At 37.3% G+C, this 27,314-nt stretch overlaps 1 protein-coding gene across 4 annotated transcripts in view; it reads left to right on the top strand.

Annotated features, from left to right (window-relative positions):
- The window catches only part of Rnf138 (ring finger protein 138), a 51,916-nt gene extending 25,167 nt beyond the window's left edge, over positions 1–26,749 (top strand). For 2 of the 4 annotated variants that reach the window (XM_045135169.1, XM_004668421.2), the window contains 6 exons: positions 7,899–8,064; positions 10,954–11,069; positions 18,964–19,020; positions 20,540–20,651; positions 22,227–22,334; positions 24,506–26,749. In XM_045135169.1, the coding sequence (XP_044991104.1) occupies positions 7,899–8,064; positions 10,954–11,069; positions 18,964–19,020; positions 20,540–20,651; positions 22,227–22,334; positions 24,506–24,574 (628 nt within the window). In that variant the 3' untranslated portion in view covers positions 24,575–26,749. The remainder of the gene's footprint in view (positions 1–7,898; positions 8,065–10,953; positions 11,070–18,963; positions 19,021–20,539; positions 20,652–22,226; positions 22,335–24,505) is intronic. The other 2 variants (XM_004668422.2, XM_004668423.2) reach the window with 2 other exon arrangements.
- The last annotated feature ends 565 nt before the right edge of the window (positions 26,750–27,314 follow it).

Here is a 27,314-nt window from a genome sequence, read left to right as displayed (position 1 = left end):
TGAAATGCCGTTTTCCAACCTTTCACCCTAAGATAATGTCCATCCTTTGTAGAAAGGTGAGTTTCTTGGCAACAACAAATTGTAGGATCCTGCTTTTTAACCCAGTATGCAAACCTATGTCTTTTGGTTGGGGCATTGAGGCCGCTGATATTCAGTGATATTATTGAAAGGTGTGTATTTATGTTTGCCATTTTTTTTGTGTGTGTGGTTCTGGTTCTACCTTTACTGTCTTGTTGTTAATTAGTCTTTGAGTATTGCTTGTTTTTTCCAAGTTGCTTATATATGTGCTTTTCTTTCTCTTCATCATGGAGAATTCTTTCAAGTATTTTCTGTAGAGCTGGTTTTGTGTTCAAATACTTCTTTAGCCTCCTTTTGTCATGGAATGTCCTTATTTCTCCATCTATTTGAATGGATAGCTTTGCAGGATACAGTAACCTTGGTTGACAGTTGTTATCGTTCAGAAATTGGAATACATCACTCCAAGCCCTTCTGGCTTTTAAGTTTGTGTTGAGTAATCTGCTGTAATCCTGATGGGCTTGCCTTTGTAGGTAACTTGATTTTTCTCTCTAAGTGCTTTCAATATTTTTTCTTTGGGTTGTATGTTTGGTAGTTTGATTATAATATGGCGAGGAGAGGTTCTTTCCAGGTTTTGTCTGGCTTGTGTTCTAAAGGATTCCTGTATCTGCATTGGCACCTCTTTCCCAGTTTGGGGGAAGTTTTCTTCTAAGATTTTGTTGAGGACACCTACTATGCCTTTGGAGTGAGATTCTTCTCCTTCTACTCTGCCCTGAATTCTTATGTTTGATCTTTTCATAGTATCCTGAATATGTTGAAATTCCCATTCATACTTTCCTATTAGTTTGTCTTTCTCTTTGTTGGACTGTATTAGATCTGCCACCTGGTCTTCTAGCTTAGATATTCTGTCCTCTCCTTCATCCATGCTACTAGTGAGATTTTCTACAGAGTTTTTTATTTCATTAACTGTGTACTTTATTGCTAGTAATTCTGACTGGTTTTTCTTTATTATTTCTATTTCCTTATTTATGTCTTGTATTCACTTCTTTATTTCATTGAATTGGTGTCCTGCATCTTCTTTTATTCCTTTGATTTCCTCTGAGTCCTTTCATTTGTTCTTTGACTTCTTTGAACATATTTACAGTCATTCTTTTGAAATCTTTCTCAGGTATTTCCTCCAACTCATTCTCACTGGATAATCTCTAATGCATTAATCCTTTTTGGTGGATTTATATTGTCTTGATTTTTGGTGTTTCTTGTGTTATAATGTATATATCTTTGCATCTTGGATTAAGTTAATGCTTGGATTTTCTTTTTTGGGTATTTTTAGCTGTGTCAATTGATCTGATGTTATATATCTTCAGTGTAGGAGATTAAGATGCTAGGTGTGGCTCTTAACACTCTCATAGTATCTAGAAAACTGTTCCTAGGGGTTGAGTTTGCCTGCTGTGGGAGTATTCAAGTAGGCTGAGTGGAAGAAAATACAGGTAGATTCTAAAATTTAACTAAACAATGTACACATTCAATCAAGAACAGCACTGAGTATTTATGCAAGAGTAGGTGTTATAACAACCAGATCCTCTATCAACAAAGATGTTAAGATTTCTGGTCTGTTGAGGGATCCAAGTCAGCTTGTGACCAAGTGAGACCCTTCCCAGGTACAATCCCAGTTACCTTTTTGGATGATTTTGGTCTCAGTCAAGTAGGCTGACTGGGTCGCTGGACCGGTGTTCTGTTTTCTGGAGCTGGGCACTGGCTTTTCCTGTGGGGCAAACTGAACCTGGCAACTGTGGCCCTGCAGATGGGCACCCCTGCTGCTGGACCTGCCGCTGCTACTGGACCCACTGCTGCCACTGCTGAAGCCGCCGCTGTTGGATCTGCTGCTGCTGCTGTTGGAGCCACTGTTGTCGATGCCGGAGCTGCTGCTGTTGCTGTTGGAGCCGGAGCCATGGCTCTTATAGCTGCTTCTGCTGCTGGAGCAGGGGCGCCGCTGCCAGAGGTGCTTGGGCCTGCCTGTTTGGGCTCTGTATGCTCTGGGATGCTCCAACTTCTCTGCTGCCATTTTAATTTCTCATACACCTCGCTTCTTAGTAAAAGTGTGTATTTTGCTGGGTTTCCTTTGCCTTTTTCTCCCCTAGGCTGCTTTGGCATGATTCCTATGCCACCATCTTAACTGGAAGTCCCCTAATATTTTTTGAAGTGACTCTTTTTTTAAATTTAAATTTAATTTAATTTTTATTTGAGACAGAGAGGGAGAGAAAGAGAGAATAGGTACACCAGAGCCTCTAGCCACTGCAAATGAACTCCAGAAATATGTGCCACCTTGTGCATCTGGCTTACCTGAGACATGTAGAATTGAACCTGGGTCCTTAGGCTAAGCAGGCAAGCTCCTTAACCACTAAGCTATCTCTACAGCCCTATTTTTTTAAATTTTATTTTTATTTATTTGAGAGAGAGTGAGTGTGTGTATGCATTAGAGTCTCTAGCCAGTCCAAGCAAACTACAGATGCATGCACCACCTTGTGCATCTGGTTTACGTGGGTCCTAGAGAATCAGATCTATGTCCTCTGACTTTGCAAGCAAGTGTCTTAACCATTAAGCCATCTCTCCAGGCCAGATAAAACATTTTTTATTTATTAATGTTATATTACTATGTTAACATTTAGGTTGTCTCAAAATTCTAGTGTTAAAAATAATGCAGGGCTGGAGAGATGGCTTAGCGGTTAAGCGCTTGCCTGTGAAGCCTAAGGACCCCGGTTCGAGGCTCGGTTCCCCAGGTCCCACGTTAGCCAGATGCACAAGGAGGCGCACATGTCTGGAGTTCGTTTGCAGAGGCTGGAAGCCATGGCGCGCCCATTCTCTTTCCCTCCCTCTATCTGTCTTTCTCTCTGTGTCTGTCGCTCTCAAATAAATAAATAAGAAAATTAAAAAAAAAATGCAAAAATAGTAGTGTCTTTATCTGTAGAGGATACTCTCCAGGACTATAGAGGATGCCTGAAACTGCTCACACAGTAGAACTTTCTTTTGCATCATGTTGTCAGCAATGGGAACATGTTTTCTATCTCTGAACTGAATGCTTTTTGGATCACAACTAAGTACTTAAGCATTGTAGCTATACAATTGCAGTTAGAGGTGTGATAGCTAGCAGGATTAGCACAAATTTGCTTTTACTATTTTTAGACAGGGTTTCACTCTGTGGCCTAGGCTGGCTTGGAACATGAGGCAGTCTTCTGCCTCATTCTTTTTTTGTTTTTTGTTTTGTTTTTTGAGGTAGGATCTCACTCTAGCCCAGGCTGACCTGGAATTCACCAAGGAGTCTCAGGGTCACCTCGAACTCACGGCAATCCTCCTACCTTTGCCTCCTGAGTGCTGGGATTAAAGGTGTGCGCCACCACACCTGGCTCATTATTCTTAGTGCTGAGATTATTTGGTATGCCACTAAACCCAGCCTGTTTTTCTAATTTTTTTATTTTTGGCATTTAGTTATTTTGGTGTGCTATGGATCAAACCTAGATTCTCACAAATGGTGCCTAAGCTGCCTGCCTCTGACCTACATCCCTAGCTTGTCATTTGGGATTTTTTATTTATTTATTTATTTTTCAAAGTAGTGTTTCAATTTAGCTCAGGCTGACCTGGAATTCACTCTGTAGTCTCAGAGTGATCCTCCTCCTACCTCTGTCTCCCTATTGCTGGGATTAAAGGCATGCATCACCAGCCCCAGCTCATTTGGGGATAATTTTTTCTTCTTCTTCCTCTTCCTTCTTCCTCCTCCTCCCTCCCTCCTCTTCCTTCCCTTCTTCCTTCTTCTTCCTTCCTCTTCCTTTCCTCTTCTTTCTTCTTCTTCCTCCTCCTCCTCCTCCTTCCTTCCTTTCTTTTTCTCCTTCCTCTTCTTCTTCTTCCTCTTCTTCCTCTTCTCCTTGTTCTCCTTCCCCCTTCTCCTTCTTCCTTTTCCTTCTTTTTTTTCTCTCCCAAGACAGGGTTTTTACTATGCAGCCATTACTGGTCTTGAACATACAGTGATCTTCCTGCTTTCACTTCCCAAGTGTTAGGATTGAGGGTGTGTATCTTTTTATCAGTCAGTCTGTCTTTCTCTCTATTTTGGTGTGAGTATGGATCATGATATGTGTGAGAGGACCATTTTCAGGTCAGTCCTTGCCTATCATCTCATTTGAAGCAGGGTCTTGCATTGTTTGTTGGTTTGTTTGCAAACTTTTCAAAATTCTTCTATCTCCACCTCTTTTCAGAAGGTAGGCACACTGGGATTACAGAAATCTGCCGTAGCTTTTGGCTTTTACACGAGGTCTGGAGATCAGAACTCAGTACTTAGGAGTTGGATGGCAAGTTATTTATCCACTGAGCCATCTATTCAGCCTAGCATTTTAGTTTTTATTCTTTTTTAAATATTTAAGAGAAAGTACACACACCAGGACCTCCTGCCACTACAAACAGACTCCAGATGTATGTGCCAGTTTGTGCATCTGGTTTTAGGAAGGTACTAGAGAATCAAACCAACGCCAGCAGGCTTTGTAAGAACCTTTCACCTCTGAACCATCTCTCCAGCCCCATTTAAGCCTTAAAATTGTAGTTTCCTCGTCTGTAAAACAGAGTTTTAAAATGTTTACTTGGTTAGTTTTTTTATTTGAGATCTTATATATCAGGCTGGTCCCAAACACACTATGTAGTTGAGAATGGTCTTGAGCTCCTTTCAAGTTCTGTGCTGGAATTCAAGGTCTGGTCTTATATTTATTTTTTGTTAGCGAAAGAAACAGAGTAAGTTTGTATGTGGACATACCAGGGCCTCTTTCTGCCACAAACAAACTCCAAACACATGTGCCACTTTGTGAATCTGGTTCACATTGGGTATTGGAGAAATGAATTCAAGCTGGCAGACTTTGCAAGCAAGCACTAGACTATTGGTCTTTTTTTAAAAAAGGTATTCATTACTTCCTTCTTTTCTTTATTTATTTGCAAGGAGAGGGAGAGAGAGGACAGAGATGGAGAGAGAGAATGGGCATGCCGGTGTTCCCAGCCACTGCAAATGAACTCCAGATATATATGCCACTTGGTGCATCTGGCTTTACATGGGTACTGGGGAATCAACCTGAGTTGTTACATTTTGCAGGCAAGCACCTTCACCTCTAAAACCATCTCTCCAGTTCTTTCTTTCTTTATGTTTTTGAGATAGGGACTTGTCTTCATTTTCTTTAAACTTGATCACACCAGCTATCAGATAAAACTGGTAACCCAGTGTGGTTTGGTAAAACAGCATGTAAATGTAAGTATATTGCCATAGCCTAAGCCTTATGGAATTCTTTGGGAGGAGAAGGAAGCTAGGTTTCATCCTCAAAAAAAAAACCAAAACAAAAAAAAAAAAAAAGGTATTGAAGAATGTAGCTCACCTTCTAAATGCTGGGATTACAGGCATACTACATTCCCTATTTGATGAAGTGCTAGGTATTGAACCAGGACTTTATACATGCTAGGCAAGTACTCTGCCAACAGAGCTATGTATCCTCAGCCTTATGTTTTTAAAAACTATTTTTTATTTATTTGTGTGTATTTTTTATTTACTTGTGTGTCTTGTTTATTATCGTCTGAATGACTTATTTTTAATATTTGTATATATTTTTAATATTTTGTGAGAAAAAAACTGATTTCAGGCAAGCACCTTTAAACACAGAGCCATTTTCCCAGCCCCTTGATTTCAGAGGGGAAAAGTGCTATATGAGTGTGTGTGTGTGTCTGTCTGTCTATATATTTTGCATATTTATAATTTTTTTTTTTTTAGTTTTTTTATGTAGGGTCTTATACTAGCTCAGGCTAACCTGGAATTCACTCTGTAGTTACAGGCTGGCATCAAACTCACAGCAATCACAAAGGTAGCTGTGTCCCCTGAGTACTGGAAGTAAAGGTGTGCACAACCTTTCACCTTTCTTTGTTTCTTTTTTTTTTCAAGGTAGGGTTTCACTCTAGCTCAGGAGGCTGACCTGGAACTCACTATGTAGTCTCAGGGTGGCCTCAAACTCACACTGATCCTCCTACCTCTGCTTCCCAATTGCTGGGATTAAAGGTGTGTGCCACCGTGCCTGGCTCTCCCTCCCTCCCTCCCTTCCTTTCTTCTGCAAAAGAGAGAATTGTCACGCCAGAGCCTCCAGCCACTGCATTCAAACTCCAGACGTGTGAGCCACCTTGTGCATGTGTGTGACCTTGCACGCTTGAGTCACCTTATGCATCTGGCTTACATGGGTCCTTAGGTTTTGCAGGTAGAGCCTTAATTGCTAAGCCATCTCTCCAGCCTTGCTCTATTTTTTTTAAATATGTTTTAAAATTTTTATTTATTTGAGAGAGAGAGAGAGATTGGGTATGCTAGGGCCTTCAGCCACTACGAACGAACTCTAGACATTCTGGTTTACATGGGTTCTGGAGATTCAATAGAGGTCTGGAGAGATGGCTTAGCAGTTAAGGAGTTTTCCTGGAAAGCCAAAGGATCCGGGTTCAGTTTTTTTTTTTTTTTTTGAGGCAGGATCTCACTCTATCCCAGGCTAACTTGTAGCTCATTATGTACCTGAGTCTGGCCTCAAACTCTAAGCAACCTCCTATTTCAGCCTTCCCCAATACTGAGGTTAAAGATACAAGTCTCCACACCTGGCATTTATCTGGTTCTCCTCAAAGCAAAATGATCACTTGTGTTAATTGGTGGGGCTAGGACAGAAATTATGAATTGGTTACTTAAAATGTTGACGATAGTTTTTTTTTTAAATATTCATTTGCAAGCTGGGGGTGGGCATAGGCATGCCAGATCTTCTTGTCATTGCATATGAAATCCAGATACATATGTCGCTTTGTGCATCTGGCTTTGATGAATCAAATCCGAGATGGCAGGCCTTGGCAGCAAGCACCTTTTAACTGTTCAGCTATCTTCCCAACCCAAGACTGGATTTTTAAAAAATTATTTATTTATTTATTTATTTGAGAGGGAGAGAGAAAGAGGCAGATAGAGAAGGGAGGGCTAGAGTAAGGGCACACCAGGGTCTCCAGCCACTGCAAACAAAGTCCAGACCCATGCACCACCTTGTGCATCTGGCTTATTACATGGATACTGGGAATCAAACCTGGGTCCTTAGGCTTTGTAGGCAAGTGCCTAAACCACTAAACCATCTCCCCAGCCCCAGACTATAGATTTTTGAAAAACAATTTTTTTAAACTTGCTTTTTGGTAGTTTTTAAACTTATTTATTTACTTATTTATTGAGAGAGAGAGAGAGAACGGATGCACCAAATGAACTCCAGACACATGCACCATCTTGTACATCTGGCTTACGTGGGTACTGGGGAATCAGATCTGGGTCCTTAGGCTTTGTAGGCAAGCACCTTAACTGCTAAACAATCTCTCCAGCCCCCAGACTACAGATTTTTATAAAAGCAATTTTTATTCTTTATTTGCAAGCAGAGAGACAGAGAGAATGGATGGGCTAGGGCCTCTTACCATTTTAAATGAACTTCAGATGTATGTGCCACTTTCTATATCTGTTTTTTTTGTGGGTACTGAAAAATCAAACCTGGGCTTGTCAGGCTTTGCAAGCAAGTGCCTGTCCCCACTGAGCTATCTCTCTAGCCCCAACTATAGATGGAAGTGTTCAATTTTCTTGAGTGTAGTTTCTTTTATGTTTCTATCCAATTACTAGAGTCCTATTGCTTAAATACTTATATATATACTTATAAGTATATATATACATACACTTATATACTTTAAAATTCTGATAAGTACACATGAATAGCCTGACTTATTTAGTATATATACATATCTGTAATCATTTGTGTTTAATTATGGAAATAAAAGGAGTATTTTTTCTGCAACTAATGTTTCACAAATGTTTGGCTTAGTTTTTGTAGAAAATGTTTCCTGACTGCAATGAGAGAAAGCGGAATACATTGTCCCTTATGTCGTGGAAATGTGACTAGAAGAGAAAGAGCATGTCCGGAACGGGCCTTAGATCTTGAAAATATCATGAGGAAGTTTTCTGGTAGCTGCAGATGCTGTGCAAAACAGGTAGAGTAAATGTTGCATAGCTTTTGAAACTTAGACTCTGAAATTCCATTTGAATTCTGTTGGTAGGCACAGTTTTGAAAAGAAAGACAGAGCCAGGCATTATAGGGCATACTTGTAATTTCAGCATTCAGAAGGCTGAGGAAGGAGGATTGCAAGTTCATGGTCTTGGATTTGTAGACCTGACAATATCAAAAAATGTGGCTCAAAACTTTAATTCCAGCATTTAGGAGGCAGAGGTAGGAGGATTGCTTTGAGTTTGAGGCCAGCCTGAGACTATATAGTAAATTCCGCCTAGGCCAGAGTGACATCCTTCCTGGGGTAAGGAGCAATAAAACTAGGGGCTGGGGAGATGGCTCAGTGGTTGAAGGTGCTTACAGTGCTGGCCTGAGTTCATTTCCCTTGCACCTACTTTAAACCAGATGCATAGTGGAGATGCAAAGTAATACATGTGTTTGTGATCCCACTGCCTACAGCAGTGGCAGATTAAGCAAGAAGCCAGGAAGCTTAAGTTGGATGTTAGTTGGATGTTTGTTTGCTGTCAGGCATTTATTTGCAGCAAGAGATCCTGTCTCAAAGAAGGCTGAAAGTTGTTCTCTGACCTTCACATGTATACCATGCCCATGCATACAAATAAATAAATAAAAATTAAAAACAACAAAACTAGAATAAACAAGATGTTATTTAGGTTGAGATTGGGTAAAAAGCTGAAGCCATAGATCTTAGTAAGATTATAAGCTTATTGAGAACAGGTAAAATCCACTATTGTTTAGCTTAAGTGAAAGAAAAATCTCTAAATTTGTGTGTGTGTGTGTTTATGTGTGTGTGTGTGTGTTCCTAGGAATTAAACTTAGGCCCTTGTGCATGCTAGGCAAGTACTCTACCACTGAGCTATATCTACTGTCCTCACCAAAATTTTTGGTAGGCTGTTTTTCTCAAAAGTAATTACTCATTGCTTACTAAATTAAATAAATATATAGCTCATTTAATTGGGTAAATACTTAATTCTTATAGTTTTTCCTTAATGAAGCATCATCATTACAAGTTTGTATGTACAGAAGTTAATCGTTTGGCCAAATAGATCCATATGTTTATGTGTTTGTCTAAAAATTTGCAAAGTATTTGGCAGAAGACTTTGGTTTGGTGCTATGAAATGTGGAAAAATCAGGTGTTGATAACTAACATTCATTCCATAATTTGGATGTTACTCTATTATTTAGAGAAGGGTTGAATTGGTAAGAAGTAGTTAAGCTTTGAATATATCCATGTGTCTGTGCATTTATCGTAGATAGTTCTTTTCCAACAAGTAAGGTCACGAAGCAAAACCATTTACTATTATATGCCTTAATAGAAGTCAGATCTGCTTTTCCATCTTTCTGAAGAAGTTGTTTTACTAAAAGAACAATGAAGTGAAGCTGGAGCACACTTGAGGGATTCTGGCTTTACTTGTCAGTGCAAAATTGAAAAATGTTTTAGTTATTATTAACCTGGTTACTTAATTTTTTCAAAGTGCATTGAAACTTTGCTAAGTTATAATAATTAAAGAAATGAGTAAGTCAGGCTCACTCATATCATCCAGAGACTAGGGTAGGAGAATTTCTATAAGTTTGAGGCTGACTTGAGGTCTATAGAGTTCCAGATCAATCTGGGCTAGAGTGAGACCTTGTCAGACAAAAGAACGGAAAAGAAAAATGAAGAAAAAAATGAGGCAACCTTTTTTTGTTTGTTTTTTGAGTTACGGTCTCACTCTAGGCCAGGCTGACTTGGAATTCACTATTTAGTCTCAGAGCTGGCCTCTAATGTGCAACGATTCTCCTACCTCTGCCTCCCAAGTGCTAGGATTAAAAGCATGTACCACCAGGCCCGGTGAGGCAACCTTTTAATACTATTGGTTTTTTGTTTTGTTTTGATTTGATTCTAGGTCTCAAGTAGCCCATGCTGGCCTTGAACTTACATTTTGTAGGTGAGGATGACCTTGAATTACTGTTATTTCTATCTCCACCTTCCAAGTGCTGAAGATTATAGGCATGTACCATTAAGCCTTGCTTTTTTCCATTTCATTATCATTTCAAGTGTAAATCTATTGGTTAATTTTTTTCATAGTGAGTTTATGGAAGTTTGGTTCCTTTCCATGGTCCGCACCTAATGGACAAAAATGTATTGTCTATTTTTAGTTCCTACTTAAATATTTAATTATATACTTTTTAAAAGGAAACTTGCTTGGGCTAGGGAAATGACTTAGTGGATGGTGCACTCAATGCTCAAGCAAGAATACCTGAGTTCATATAAAGTCCAGAGTCATATAAAGGCCAGAAGCAAACAGACTGGTGCAGTCATGACTCCGTAGTGATTACCAATATCCACATAAGTTTTGTATCCTGAACCCCATAAACATTTTGACATAGAGGATGGAGGCAAAAGGAATGAGACAACAAAATAGAGGAAGGGCTACTTTGAAAAAGGGCCTTCAGTGGAATGGGGGGGGTGGTAGGGAGAGGACAACCTGATGGAAATACCAAATTAAAATGTTCATATATTAAAGTTCCCAGTAGAAATGAAAAAAGCAAAGTCTGGAAGCTGTAGTAAGCCGTAATCCCAGCACCATCAGCAAGATGGGAGTTGAAGATAAGATAATTTCCTGAGTGCATCCAAGAACAATAAGTAGAGTAAGATTCGAGAGTAAGAAACCCTCAAATAAGATGGATAGGCACAGGACTGATCCACACATTGTCCTCTAACCTCTAAGAGTGCACCATGGCACACATGCCTAAATAATAAAAATACTAAAACAGGAAACTTGCTTAAGTGAAATACTGTTTTGATTTTTTTCTTTTATCATCAAACCTCATGAGTTGTATTTGAAATTTAAAATTTTAATCAATAATTTTACAGATTAAATTCTATCGCATGAGACATCATTACAAATCTTGTAAGAAGTATCAGGATGAATATGGTGTTTCTTCTGTCATTCCAAACTTTCAGATTTCTCAAGATTCAGTAGGGAACAGGTAAGCAACATTTGTTTCTAAAAATGAGTATTTTAATTGAAATGGAAATAGTTTGGGGAGCTATATGGTGTGTACATGTGAGTGTGTATTTAAGCCACATTATACTTGAGTTTCAGAACTATAGAGCACAATTGTGTCAAAGACATTAACATGGTATAGTGTATGATGGGAAAAATCATTGAGTCTTTGAATTTAAAAAAAATCACTGAATTTCTTTGAATAAAAATTAGACTTGAGAGTTGAAGGCTTTTCTTACTGATTTGTAAATGAAATGGCTTGAAAACGAGAAAACCCTTTTCAATAGTATATTAGAAAACTAGATTTATTTTTACTGCTATTTAAGGAATAGGTATAGAGTTATTTGAAAATTAATTTGAAAATATTGAAACTTGGTACTAGTAAATTAATTGGTTTTGTTTTACCCTTAAATTTTAACTATGTTTTGATTTGATTTGTGTCTTGTTTCAGATTTATACATTATATATTAGGAAATATATTTTACACAGACAAACAACATGCACTGGTTTTTTTTTTTTAATTTTATTTTATACACAGGGTCTCACACAGCCCAGGCTAGCCTTGAACTCAGCATATAGTGTAGGATGACTTTGAACTTGTGATTCTCCTTATTGCTGGGATTACAGATGTGTACCACCGTACTTGGCATCATGTGTGTAGTTTAAAAATAGTGATATTTTCATTGTTTTTTTTTCCAAGAATGTCCTTTTAAATTACAGTTCAAGTATTCATTTTATCTTTTAGCAGATAAACAATAAAATGTGTATTTTCCACACATCAGTTATAATACTGAATAGTAACAGAAGCTCAGTAAATAACTGTTGATTAAAAGAAAAAATAAGACCAGGCCTTTAATTCTAGCACTTGGGAGGCAGAGGTAGGAGGGTCACCATGAGTTCAAGGTCATCCTGAAACTACATAGTGAATTCCATGTTAGCCTGGTCTTAGAGCAAAACCAAACCTCAAAAAACCAAAAACAACAACAACAAAATAATAGTGATAAGACATACTCAGTTAGCTACTAACCCAGGTAAAGAAATAGAACAGTTTTTAGAATCTTATAAGTCTTCTGTAAGCTCCTACACATTTGAACTTTATATCCCCATAACTGCTATTCTCTTGATTTTCTTTCTATGTCATCATCCCTTCATGTAACCGTAAATAATGGCATTGTTTCCTTTTGAGAGACTGATAGTAAGCATACATATAACTGTAAAGAAACGCAGTCTGGCCGGGCGTGGTGGCGCACGCCTTTAATCCCAGCACTCGGGAGGCAGAGGTAGGAGGATCGCTATGAGTTCGAGGCCACCCTGAGACTCCATAGTGAATTCCAGGTCAGCCTGGGCTAGAGTGAGACCCTACCTTGAAAAACCAAAAAAAGAAAAGGAAAAAAAAAAAAAAGAAAGGCAGTCTGGCACTATTAATTACTCATAGAAATTACTCTTAATTACTCATAGAAATTACTCTGTTAATCAGTTGGTAAATTTTCCACTTAGACACTTCATTTATGTTGCTAGTAATTTAATCACCCTTAAGCACTGTAGTAAATTATAGCTATCCTACTGCATTAAACTTTTTAAAAGGGTTTTATTAACATATATTAATTATAATAATAGGTTTCTTATGACATTTTCATATATGTGTCTTATAATGTGTTTTAATTTATTTACTGCCAGTTACCCTCCCTTATCCTCCTCCCACTCCTGCTGATCCCCTTATTCTTCCCAACTTTTCATATTTATTTTTGGTTTTGGTGACCCAGTGTGTTTAATTAGGGTGCTTACTGGGTGTATAAGTGAGGGGCTATTTACAGGAGCATGGGCAATTTTCCAGTAGCTACACCACTGAAGAAATTGTCTCTCCCTCCCCAGCAACTGTTAACTGGGGTGTATAAGTGAGGGGTTATTTACAGGAGCATGGGCAATTTTCCAGTGGCTACACCACTGAAGAAATTGTCTCTCCCTCCCCTAGCAACCATTAACTGCCTTTAAGTCCTTAGGGAAGAGAGGGGCCTCATGAGCCCCTATCCCCTCCATGGTAGAATGTTGATGGGCCCAATTTTGTGCATGTCTTGTGCAGGTAATCACATCTGCTGGGAGTTGAAGAGTGCAACGGCTGTGTCATGTCCAGAAGACAGCGTTTCATAACACTCCACTCCCACCTCTGTCTTTTACATTTGTTTGCCCCTTCTTCCCTGATGTACCCTGAGCCTTGGAGTGATAATGGTGTTCTTTTTAAGGCTAAGCATTCAAACTTTTATTCTCAGGACTTTGACAGATTGAGTTTCTACTGTAACCATTGCCCACCGCAAAATGAAGCTTCTCTGACCAAAGCTGTCCATAGCAGTAATCTTGGGGCATAAACATAAATACTTAGAAGGCAATTTGACAGGCATGTTATGCCCACTCAACAGAATAACAGCAATAACTTCCCCACTAGGGCTTTTGACCATCCCAACCATGGACTTTTGACTCGGTGTATAATCAGGCATGAATTCCCTCCTATTGGAATGGACATCATATTCAATCAGAAGGTGTTAGTTATCTCCACAGTAATCACATGCCATTATTGCCCTAGTGTGTACACCTTGTTTGGCAAATTTGTAATATATAGTATACATCAGACTTAATTTTTTTTAACCTGCTACTCAGTTGAAACTGTTTTAGTAAAGTAGTAAAGTTCTTTAGTAATTTTCTCACTACTTGGTCTGAAGAATTCTTTTGGGTTCTCAGTTTATTTAGTGTTATTAGATAAAATGTGCTACTCTCATTTTGTGATATAATTTTAAATCCTCTTTCATTCTTTTATCCCTGGACTTTTCTTACTATTGTACTTCTATATTAGAATCACCCATCTATTCTATTTGGTTTTTGTCCAATAGATTATTCATGGAGCTGTGTTTGCTTTTCTTCAATATTGTATCTCCAGCTTTTTGCAAAGTTCCTAGAGCAGGGTCTTTGTAGCCCACTTAACTAGCCTGGAACTTGGGACAATCCTACCTCTACCTCCCAAATACTAGGATTACAATAGATGTGTACTACCATATCCTACATTGCTTATAAATGACCACTTTTTTTTTTCCTCAGAAGACAGGTCCTCCTTATCTAACACTTTAAATTCAATTGACCATAGAAACTATTTAGTCCAAATAAAAATATCCCTTTTCTGTGTTTTTCTTCATCCTGCTGTCACTCAATCCTTTATCATATTTCCCCTAATTACATTAGTTCTTTAGTTGGTGCTTCTCTTACCTACTTCGTTGCTGGTTAGGTAATCTCATATTGCTTTGGCAATATCTCACTGTCTGCTAATGATTTCCCATGGACCCATGGCAGTATTTATCATCCTTTATTTTATTGGCCTGTTAAGGGCTCTGTGAAACCCTTAAACTGCCAATTTTTAATGTCTTATTTTTTCAGGGAAGGATGTTGAGGTTTCATAATTAATCTTAATTTACAACAAAATTTTCTTATCCCAAATCTCCTGTGGACTGGCAGTCTCTACAGCCATTTTCTTTCCTGAATCACTTAGTAGGTCATGTGTATTATATGCTTTAGCCATGTTGGATTTCCTTGCTACTTATGCAAAGTAATTTAACTTAGTTGCTAAAAATGAAGGTTTATTTTATGTACGTGGTAGCATAGGCCTGTGATTCTCATACTTAGGAGGCTGATGCAAGAAGATTGTTGTGAGTCCAAAGGCAGTCTGGGTTGCACAGTGAGTTCAAGCCAACCTGGAATGCACAGTAAAATTCTGTATCACTAGCCCCATGAAGAACTTAAAATAAAAAATAAAGATGAAAGCTGAGCTGAGCTAGTGGGGCAAGCCTATAATCCCAGCTTTCAAGAGGCTGAGGCAGGAAGATGACAAGTTCAAAATTTGCCTGTGCTTTCAAGGTCAGACTGGACAAAGACTTTTTCTCAAAATAAAAAGAAAAAATTGAATGAGGGTGGACAGAAGGAAGGGGACAGCTGGGGTTATAACTTCGTAGTAGAACACTTGCCTAGAGTATGTGAGGGTCTAGTTTCTATTTAGTACTAGTACTACCTAAAAAAATGTATTAACTATAACACTAGGTATTAGATGCCTGGGCTCAAATCTTATCTTTGTCACCTACAAATTTTACACTTTGTCAAGAAACTGTTAGTTTTTTCATGTTTAAAGATGAGGTAGAAAGTTCATAAATGCATTAGTGTGTATAAGGTAAATTGAATAGCATCTTGCTTGGTAAATGTTACTGTTCATCATGACTTAATACTTAACCTTATTTTTTAATTGTGTGTGTGTGATGTATGATGTATGTATGTGTGTGTGTGCAGGTGTGCACACCCAAGGCAAAAGCATGCAGAGGCCAGAGGACAATGTCTGGTGGTGTTTTCTTTTCCTTGAGATGGGGTCTGTCCCTCAACCTGGGACTTCTGTCCTTCCTGTTGTTCTCCATTCTCAACCCCCTGATGACTAGGGTGAAAGTTGTGCATGCATGGCCATGCCCAACTTTTTTTTTTAAACAACTTCCATGATTATAAAAAATACCCCATGGTGATACCCTCCCTACCCCCACTTACCCCTTTGAAACTCCACTCTCCATCATACCCCTTCCCCGTCTCATTCAGTCTCTTTTACTTTTGATGTCTTGATCTTTTCCTCCTCTTTATGATGGTCATATGCAGGTAGTGTCAGGCACTGTGAGACCATGGATATCCAGGCCATTTTGTGTCTGGAGGGAGCATGTTGTATGGAGTCCTGCCCTTCCTTTGGCTCTTACATTCTTTCCGCCACCTTTTCTGCATTAGACCCTGAGCCTTGGAAGGTGTGATACAGATATTGCAGTACTGAGCACTGCAGTCATTTCTTTCTATCACCATGATACCTTCTGAGTCGTCCCAAGGTCACTGCCATCCTGAAAAGAGAAGATTCTCAACCAAAAGTGAGAGTAGCATTAATAAAAGGGTGTGAACATTAACAGAAGTGCTTACTGCATGCCCAACTTTTTAACATGGCTTCTGTGGGGAGTTGAACTTGATAGTTCCTGACCTGAGAGGCCCTCATGCTTAAGCAGAAAGTACTCTGCGCTGCTGAACCATCTCCCCAGCCTTAAAGCTTCTATATTTTTACAAGTGGTATTTCCCCTTCTTATCACCCCAACCCATACTTTTCTAACAGTGGATCGTTTCTTCTTTTTTAAAGACTTAAGATTATGGTTTATTGTTTATATTTATGGAAATTGCTAGTAAAATGCTTTTATTTATTTGCTTATTTATTTGAGAGAGAGGCAGATAAAGAATGGGCATGCAAGGGCCTCTAGCCACTGCAAACAAACTCCAGACGCATGCACCATCTTGTGCATCTGACTTATGTGGGTACTGGGGAATGCAACCTGGGTCCTTAAGCTTTGCAGGCTAAGCCATCACTCCAGCCTCATAAAACATTTTTAAAGACTGGGTGTGGTGGCACATGCCTTTAATCCCAGTACCTGAGAAGCAAAGGTAGGAGAATTGTGGTGAGGTCAAGGCCACCCTGAGAGACTACATAGTGAATTTCATGTCAGCCTGGACTAGAGCAAAACTCTACCTAGGGAAAAAACAAAATTTTAAACCTGTGAAATATATAATAAAGAGATGCAAGACTCATACATTAAAAACCGTAATATGTGGCTTAGAGTTCTCAGATCTTAAGTATCTGTAAGTAAATGAAAAGCTAAGCCTAATGTTCCTGAATTGGAAGATTTGGTATTTTTAAAAAGATGTTTTATTTTAAGAAAATTATTTTATGTTCATTTATTTGAGAGAGAAAGAAAATGGGCACATCAGGGTCTCTAGCACTGCAAACAAAACCCAGATGCATGCCCCACCTTGTGCATCTGTCTTATGTTGAACCTGGCAAATCAAACCTGGGTCCTTTGCAGGTAGGGACCTTAACCACTAGGCCTTCTCTCAACCCAAGATTTGATATTTTTAAGATACCTTCTAAAATATATGAATCTAGTACAATCTCAAAAAAAAAATTAAACTAAGTGTTAGCTACACTGTGAATTCATGCCTCATCTCTAGAGTTTCTCTTAGGACTGTACTTTGTGTTCCAATTTATTTGTTTGTTGATATAACTCCCTTTTTAGAATGGGCTCCTTAGTCTTAATCATCTTTATATTCTATGCAGAGTTGTAAGAATTGATGCATATATGAATTTTTAGTAAGAAAATAGGCAAAGAAAAGAAAGTGGTTTTATTTTGCAATATTGGGGAATCAAACTCAGGGACCCAGGGCCTTAGATAGACAAGCACTCTACCACTGAGTTAAATCCTGACATTAGTTTTTTGAGATGTGGTCTGTATGTAACTTAGGTGGCTTTGAAGTAGCTTTGAACTCTTGTTATTTCTGCTTCAACCTCCCAAGTACTTACTGAGAAGACACTTTTTTTTCTTTCCTTTTCTTTCTTTCTTTCTTTTTTTTTTTTTTTTTTTTCTCGGTTTTTCAAGGTAGGGTCTCACTCTAGCCTAGCCCAGGCTGACCTGGAACTCATGAGTGGTATACACTGTGACTCACATGTAGGAAATTACAAGTAAAATGACATACTTTCAGTATATTGAAAGCTTGAAAAATGAGGATATAGCAGACTGTTGAAGTTGTATAGGAGGGTGGGTAGCTGGAGAGTAATGTAGTCAGGTCAGTTTTGCAGGGAAGTTCATTGGGAGAGAGAAATCTTGACCTTTCTTTTGTTTCTCCAGATCTCCTGCTAGGCTGAACCCAAATGGGAAACAGCAAAAGGGTCTATAGATGCAAACTCCTCTCTTTACAAAGAATGGATATGGGAGCTGGGAATATCGCTCAGCAGCCAAAGGTGCTTTCTTGCAAAGCCTGCTAGCCTGGCTTAATTCCCCATTACCCATATAAAGCCAGACACATGTGTCTGGACTTAGCAGCAGCAAGAAGCCATGGCATACCTATTCTTTCTCTTGTCTCTGCCTCAAACAAAAATAAAGAAATAAAAACAAAATAATTGAAATGGAGCTTGGGGAGATGCTGAGTGGGTCAAGTGCTTTCCACATAAAGATAAGGACCTAAATTAGATCCCCAGCATCCATGTAAATGCCAGGTGTGGAGACAGGAGGATTCCTAGGACTCATGTCTAGCTGAATCACTGAACTCTAGGTTCAGTAGAGAGACCATTTTCCAAAAAAAGTTGGAGAGCAACTGAGGAAGACACCTGATGTTGACCTCTGGCCTTCACATACATAATCACATATTTGCACATGTACTGGTACAGAATCGTGAGTTTGAAGACATCCTAGGCTACATACTGAGAAACTTTTTCAACCCACATACTATTCCTCCCCCCCCCCCAAAAAAAAGAAACCTTACTAGTAGAGGAAGAGGATTTAAGGTAATTACAACATTTTGTATTCTCTATACTCATGCTCTTGAATTTGTTTTTTTTGAGATGCCTCTTGCTGGCTGTATAGCCTACGCCAGCTTCAAACTTATGATCCTCCTACCATAGTCTTCTGCATGTGGCACAACACTCAGCTCATGCATATTTTAAAAGACCAGTGAATAAGAACCTAATAACTAAGCCTATGTTATGTATTTGAAAAGTAATACCACTTTGGTGTGGTGGTGCATATTTTAATCCAAGCAGTTGAGAGGCTGATATATAAGGATCACCATGAATTTGAGGCCATCCTAGGCTACAGAGTAAGTTCCACATCAGCTTGGGCTACAGTGAGACCCTGCTTTAAAAAAAAAAAATAGTAATGCCATAATTATTTCATATGTTAAGACTTTAAAGTGCTGACTGATCTTCATTAACAATCCAAGTTAATGAAACCCTAAATGAGTTTTTTTGTTTGTTGTATTAACTTTTTTCCTCTGTGCTTAAGTAATAGGAGTGAAACGTCCACATCTGATAACACAGAAACTTACCAAGAGGATACAAGGTAAATGTTTAAAAATTTTTCCTAATTTGTAAATAATATCATTTAGTTAAATAATGTAGATGATTTATCTATTTGCAGTGCTAAGGAATTAACTCAGGACTTTCAAGCATGCTAAACAATTACTTTACCATTAAGCTTTATCATTAAGCCTCAAAAATAGATTTGTATTGTTGTTTTCAAGGCAGGGACTCACTGTAGCCCATACTGACCTGGAAATCACTCTGTAGTCCCAGGCTGGCCTCAAACTCACAGTGATCTTCTGCTTCTAGAGTAAGTGATGGGATTAAAGGTGACCATCACCACGCTTAGCTTCCCCCTCCACCCCTTTTTGGACATGGTTTTGCTATGTAGCTCATGATCCTCCTGCCTTAGCCTCCTTAGTACTTGGAGTTGTAAAGATATGAATGTGGACTTCAATAATAGGTGATTTATTGATTCTGTTAAAGTAAACTTTTTAAAAAAGTCCTATTTATTTATTTGAAAGAGAGAAAAGAATGAATACAAATGAGGGCTTCTTGCTGCTGTAAACTTTAGATGCATGTGTCAGTTGATGAATCTGGCATTGTGGGTACTGAGGAGTCAAACCCAGGCTGGCAGGCTTTTGCAAGCAAATACCTTAACTCACTGAGTCATCTCTCAAGCCCTAAAGTCAAGTTTTATTCTGTTAAATCTCATGCTAGAAGTAGACACTAATACTTAAGATATGAACAGTATTAAGTATTCCTTTAAAGAACATATTTGTTAAGAAGACCTTATCTATTTTTCACTGTGGTCAGACTTCTTCCATGCATGATTCAGGTAAAGGTGTCAGTGTTCCACTATTCCTTGTTGACATTCATAGGTATTAAAATGCAGTAATGCTTGATTGTCAGATGTTTTGAAGTACTTCAATCTTTTGGTTTTATTTTTTGCTTTTCCTATGATTTTTTTTTTTTTTCCTATGGGTTGTTAGGACTTGGGACAGGCCAAAGTTGAAATTTGATAGAAATTTTATTAAAGTTTTAAGTAAAAGATTTCCAAAATGTGGTACACTACAGGATATTTAGAAATCTTAATGGATGTGCAGCGATTTCTGTTGGACTTTTTAGTTTTTCATGGTAGGGTCTCACTGTAGCCCAGGAATTCATTGTGTAATCCCAGGCTGGCCTTGAACACACAGTGATCTTACTTTTGTCTCCCAAGTGCTGGAATTAAAGGTGTGCTCTACCACATCCTGCTGGGCCTTTTTGTTTTGCTTGTTACAGCTGTTTAAAAGTCAGGAGCCCAAGCCAGGCGTTTTGGCGCATGCCTGCACTACTGGGGAGGCAGAGGTAGGAGGATTGCTGTGAGTTCAAGCCCACCCTGAGACTACACAGTGAATTCCAGCTCAGCATGGGCTAGAGCAAGACCCTACCTCGAAAAACCAAAAATTAAATTAAATTAAAAATCAGGAGCCCAAATGATAGGTCAGTACAGGACAGCATCATTTTTATGCTAACAATTTTCAATTTAAGTATGCTCCATTGAAATTGTTTTGTAGTTCTTCCAGGCATTCCACCTTTAAGTGTCCCTTATGTCAAGAATCAAATTTTACCAGACAGCGTTTACTGGATCACTGTAACAGTAATCACTTATTTGAGATAGTGCCTGTGGTAAGTACATGTATTTAAGATAGTCTTCTGCGTAAAGCCTATGAAAACCATAGGCTTTTGTTTATTTCATATATACAAAAAGAAATGTTGTCAATTTAAATTTGAACTTGTTATTAGTAAGGTGGGTTTTTTTGCTGACAAACGATTAATTGTAAAACAAAACGATACATTTAAAATTCAAATGACTCCTATCATAAAAGAGAAGATGCTTATTGTGAGGCTGTGTGGAATAATCTAGAAAAGAATAAAGTGATTAATAGTAAGCTGTAGACTCATTACTGAGCAGTGACAGAATCCAATTCTTTTGAGATATCCAATTCTATTTGGATATAGATGACTGGATCTGCCATGTGTGAAAATACCTGATAAAAATAAAATTGTTAGGTATTCTTAATTATACCCTTGTAAAGCTTTTGATATGAATACATAAAGCAAAGAAGTCAAAGAATTTTATTTATTTATAAGAGAGAGAAGCAGGTAGAGTGGGTGTACACTGCAAACAAGCTCCAGAAGCATGATCTACCTTGTGCATATAGCCTTATGTGGGTACTGGAGACTTGCACCTGGGTCCTTAGGCATTCCAGACCAGATCCTTAACTGTGGAGCCATCTCTCCAGCCCTGTATTTTATTTCTGATACATACTGATCTTTTGGATGGTAATTTTCGAGTGAATTATGTAGTGATAGACCTTTTTGATGAGCAAGGAAGACAGCAGAGTGCAGTGTTTAATCTTCTGTTAGTGGTCTCCAAAGAATTTGTTTTGAGTATGTATTTCACAAGTAAGTGTTTTTTTAAAAAAAATATTATTTATTTATTTATTTGAGAGAGAGAGAGAGAGAAAGACAGAGGAGAGAGAGAGAGGGCGTGCCAGGGCCTCAGCCACTGCAGACAAACTCCAGATGCATGCACCACCTTGTGCATCTGGCTTACGTGGGTGCTGGGGAATCAAACCAGGATCCTTTGGCTTTGCAGGCAAATGCCTTAACTGCTGCACCATCTTCTCCAGCCCCCACAAATAAGTGATTTTTAACTGACCATGGAACAGGAGAAACTGAGTTGGAAAAGATCCTTCTCATGTTAAGGCAGAAGGCCTCACAAATTCAAGCCAGCCTGGGTTCCATAATGAACCCTGTCTCAATCTATCCTCCTCCTCAGTGCTGCTTTTCAGGTACAGACATACCTTGGAGATACTGTAGGTTTCATTTCAGATCACTTTACTAAAGCAAATATTGCTAATAATTCAGCCATACATTTTTTTCAGTGCATATAAAAGTTCTGTTTATACTATACTGTAGTCTGTTTAAGTGTACAATAGTGCCTTGTCTAAAATATTATGTGTATTAGTCAAGAAATACTTTATTGCTAACAAATACTAGTGATCATTTGGGCTATTTAGCAATGATGCAATAGTCCTGCTTGACAGGGTTGCCACACCTTAATATTTTTTCAAGTACAAAAATGTAACAAAATAAAATACACCTGATGCTTTCAATAAGATGAGTTCATATTTTAATACTCATGAATTATGATGTTTAATTTTTTTCAATTTATTTGAAACAATCTGTTTCTCCTAGACATGTCCTATTTGTGTGTCTCTTCCTTGGGGAGATCCTAGCCAGATTACTAGAAATTTTGTTAGCCATCTAAATCAAAGACATCAATTTGATTATGGAGAATTTGTGGTAAGTGAGTTCTTCAAGATTAAGAAAAGTTAAATTAACTTTTTCAATTTAGATTTGAGTTTTCAGACAAGTGTCATCCTGGCTGAATATAGAGAAAATTGTTTTGTTTTTAGTAGTAATATTAGCCAACTTCATAGAAATTGTTGAGAATTTAATTTACTGTACATGCTAGAGAGACAATAAAAGAGCAAGCTGCTGATGGTCTATATAAAAACTGTCTAGAATTAAGAGAAAATTATACCTACTTGAAGTATAAGTAGGTACAACATATGTAGGATGAGTTACTTGTTACACCCAGTGTAATAGAACTCTCACATTTGGTACATGAGTCACATTAAAAAACAAGACAAAAGAAATCCACAAAAATTATCTACTTAGCAAGGTAAACAAGGGAAGTTGCAGAGGATAAACATAGATTCTCAAAACAAAACATGAAATCAGTTTTTACTTTAAAAATGTCGTAAGTTTTAAAAATCAAGTGATAACTTTTGCTTTTTACTTACTATAAAATTGGATTATAGTTTTGTGTACTTAAGATGTTATTTAACATAACATTAATTCTAATGAATAATAAGCTGACACTTATTTTGAGGTTTAGTAGCACAGTTAGGTGCAATTCTCAAAATAAATAAAATTTTGATTTTCTCTTCTAATTTTTTATTTTTTGTGAAATTGCATTTTCAGCCTTCTGTTTTCAGAATAATTCAAAAGTATGTACAGTTTACATGTATTCTTTAGTAATTTTGTGGAGTAATAACTTTGAGGCTTTCAACTAGAAGCCTTGCATGTGTGTATATTTTGAGCCAGTCTTTTATTTTTATTGATTTTCATATATGCATATGTGGGGGGGTCACTTGTGTGCATAGAGGCTAGAGGTTAGCATAAGATGTTTTCCTCAGTAGCTCTCTACCTTTTTTTTTTCTTGAGACAGAACCCCAACTTGACATTAGAACTCATCAATTCAGCTAAACTAGCTAGTCAGCAAACCTTAGGGGTTCTTCTGTCTCTACCTCCCCAGCTGTAGTACTCACCACCATGCCCAGCTAGGAACTCAAACTCAGATCCTCAGGCTTGTATAAAAAGCACTTTATCCATTGAGCCATTTTCCCAGACCTACCTATGTATATTTTTGTTTGTTTGTTTATTTTCGAGGTAGGATCTCACTCTAGCCCAGACTGACCTGCCACTTACTCTGTAGTCCTAGGCTGGCCTTGAGCTCATGGCTATCATCCTACCTCTGCCTCCCTAGTTCTAGGATCAAAGGTGTCTGCCACCATGCCCAGCTCCCACCTATATTTTAAAGCAACCTATGGAGCAGTTTTATCAACCTCTAAAATTGATAGCAAATAGCATTTTTAAAGATAAGGAGTAGGGTTTTTTTATTACTCCTGTTTTGCTGGTGGTTTTGTTATTTTGGTGCTATGAATACTTGGCGCATTCAAACACATACACACACACAACCACTGAGGAACAGTATAAGGAAGGATGCTATTTTATAAGTTAATTTTTTAAAGTATGGCTGTGCCAGTGCCTCTTGCTGCTGAAAATAAACTCTAGATGCATGCTTTGTGCATATGGCTTTACATGGATACTAGGGAATTAAACTTGGGCTGACAGGCCTTGCAAACAAGTACCTTCACCTGCTAAGATATTCCTCTAGCCCCTTACCTCACTCTGAATTCAATAAATGTTTACTTTTTAAAATTAAGCTTACCTTTGAAATTTGGCATTTTTTTTCTAGATACGGCACAGATGTATCACTGTGAGCTATAATTAATAATTAATAAGTTTGGTTAATGATAAATGATAAATTTTACTCTGCTAAACAGTTATGCTACTTCTAAATAATTATAGCCGAACTTAAGTTTTAAAGTTCATGTGTTTATTATATTTTGTTTTATTATTTTTCGAGATGGGGGTCTGATGAGACCTAAGCCCAGGTTGGTCTCAACGTTCTTGGCTTAATCTTACCCTTCTGCCTCAGCTTTCTGAATTGCTGAGAATATAGGTATATACCATAATGCCCAGCTTATCTTACATTTTAAGAAAGATATTGTACATAAACATTATGCATAATATATCAGTATGTACAATGCATTGGGCAAAATACTGAATGGTAGAATATTTTCCTATTGACATGCTAATTTTTTTGATTTTTGTTATTTTTTTAGAACCTTCAGCTAGATGAGGAAACCCAGTATCAGACTGCTGTTGAAGAATCTTTTCAAGTAAACATCTGAAGAATGTAGACATCTGCATCTTGTACATGCGAGTGCCATCTTTAAGGGGAAAGCAACGTGACATCACCATTTCAGTAACTTGATGTGCATATGAATAAAAGTGATTGTCCGCTTTCATTTTTTAATTGCAAAATAAAGGTGAACCACCTTAAAACTTTAAAAAGTTAGGGTAGTATTTTAAAAGCATAAAAAGAATTATATTTCACTTAGTGGTGAGAAGGTGATATCTATTGTGCTTTAACTTTTTTATATTGCATATTGCAGTTTTTATTACATTGCTTTTGAAATTTGGTGCACTACCTTCTCTTTCTTGTAAGTAGGTATCACAGCAAATTCTGAGGGATGTGATTCATGTAAACCTGATAAATCTAAGCCAGTTGTCAGAGCTACAGAATGGAAACTTGAAGGGCTCAATGAAACAAGCCAAAGGAAGTTTTTAAAATACAGATTGTAGCTAAAGAATTCAACTATAAGAAAATTGTATTTACATAATGTTTAGTATTTTTTGAAGTCTAGTGAGATTTCTTTAATAATTTTAGACTTGAAAGCTCATTGTAAACATACTTCTTTTTTTGCTACTAGGTCATGTTAAAAGAAAAAAAAAACTTCTTTGATAGTAGTTGGTAATTTCTGGTAAATTAGTTGTTTGGCTAATTTGTTACCCTAAAACATACTAAGTTGTATAATCATTCTTTGGCCTCAGAATTTTTGTAGTCAATGATTCTCATTAGCTGATTTAAGAGTTGGTGACATGTCACACTTCAGTGAGTTTTTAAAAATTCAAAGTTGGAGATATATATGTATACATATGTGCACACACACACATACATCTTTGCCTATAGTTTGTCAGATTACATACCAAGTTTCTATTAAAGATTTTAATAATGGACAAACTAGGATTGAAGTTTTTTGTTTTTGTTCTTTTTTTAATGTAAAAACAAAGAGTGTTTATTCTGCAGAATCAGCCAGCATATGGGTGAAGTGTTTATCTGGTTTAAAATTGTGTGTGTGACTAAAATTTTCAAAAAGTCAAATGCTAAATGATATAATTGGGTACTATTACACTTTAAAGTTACATTTACATACACATTTATTCATGGTGCTCATTTGTTACTGTCAAAAATAAATTCATAACTGATGTAGTGGAACAGATTTTACCAGCTACTGCTTCACTACTGTTTAGTCCAAATAAGTATTCAGTCACAGAAATTAGAAAATATTACTTAGATGGGCCAATTTAGAATAAAAGATAAAGAATGAATTTATCAACATTCCATACTATGTACAATGCTATACTTTCTATAAAATAACTAAGACAACTCAAAATATAAGTAGATTGCTGCTAACATGTACATCTATCTATCTATCTATATATACATACACATATTGTATAGAAAGGTATATATTGATTTTCTTAATATCCTTTTCTACAGTGAACATTTTTAACTTGATTTAATAAAAATGTTAATTTTGAAAGCAGTTTTGTACAAACATTTTTCAGTTGACAGTAAGGACTATTTATATTTAGTAATACATTTAAACACAAAAAGCCATACATCTTAATGCCTGTGTTCTATCATTCTGAAGAGTGATGCTTACCTCATTCTTAAACATTTTATTTGCAACTACATGCATAAGTGTAATTTTTGGAGTATCTGTGTATAATTTTTTCAAAAAAGTTGCCCATAGATTTTTTTCAACTTAAAGCAATAACTTCAGTATTTTTCTTTCAAAATTGAGTATGTTCAATATGTCTAACCCTAACTTAAACTATTCTAGGACTTGCAAACATCCTTCTAGGAAAAGTGTAGTAGAGATCATCTTCAAATTGTATTTTGAAGTTTTGTGGATAAGTTAAATATTAATAATCTTATGTGTCTTTTTTTTCATAAGGGTTTTATCTGGGAACTTCTCAGCGTGGGAATAATTTTAAAATTCCTGCTTTTGTTAGTGGATGGGAATAGGGATAGATTTTACAACTTAATTCATAAGGGACAGTCCCTATTTTAATATCAACAGCTAATCAGGATAAAGGAGGGAAAGTTTGTGAGTATGTAAATGTTACAATATCATTATTTAGGAAAGCTATTTCTCTTGATAAATTAGTTTGTTGTTAAAAAAAATCTTATTTAAGATGTATTGCTTTATTTTTCAATTAAAAGTGGTTTTCTCCTATGTGTGTGTCTAATTAAAATTTTGTCCATAGACAACACTTTCTATTAAGCATGATTTTTGTATGGACACATCATCATGTGTTGTTACCATCATTTCCCTTCTCCCTGTCCCTGTTCTACTGAGGGCCCTCCTCAGTGGGATTGCTGGTTATTCACCATGGGGTTGTGGACTATGAATTGTAAGAGCAACAGTCTGTCATTGTGTGTATGGGGTGGGGAGCAATGCCTCTGGATTTTTCTTCCCAGCCTGTGGCTCTTAAAATCTTAAAATCACCCCCTTTTTCACAAAATTCCCTGAATCATGGTGGGTGTGAGATAAAACATTTTTGTCTTTCAAGGTAGGGTCTCACTCTAGCTGAGGCTGACCTGAAATTACTATGTAGTCTCAGGGTGACCTCAAACTCAAGGCCATCCTCCTACTTCTTCTGCCTTCTGAGTGCTGGGATTAAAGGCATGTGCCACCATTATGTTGCTCTTAAAGTGGATAGGCAAAAGCTACTACATGCTAATACTATTAGCTATTGGATGTAACTAAACCTGCTTTTATGTATTTGAAATATTAACTA

This window comes from Jaculus jaculus, chromosome 15 (assembly GCF_020740685.1).
Source record: "Jaculus jaculus isolate mJacJac1 chromosome 15, mJacJac1.mat.Y.cur, whole genome shotgun sequence".
In the NCBI taxonomy this organism is placed as follows: Eukaryota; Metazoa; Chordata; class Mammalia; order Rodentia; family Dipodidae; genus Jaculus; species Jaculus jaculus.
Note: the sequence above shows the minus strand (reverse complement) of the source record. Positions and strands in the feature narration are given on the sequence as shown.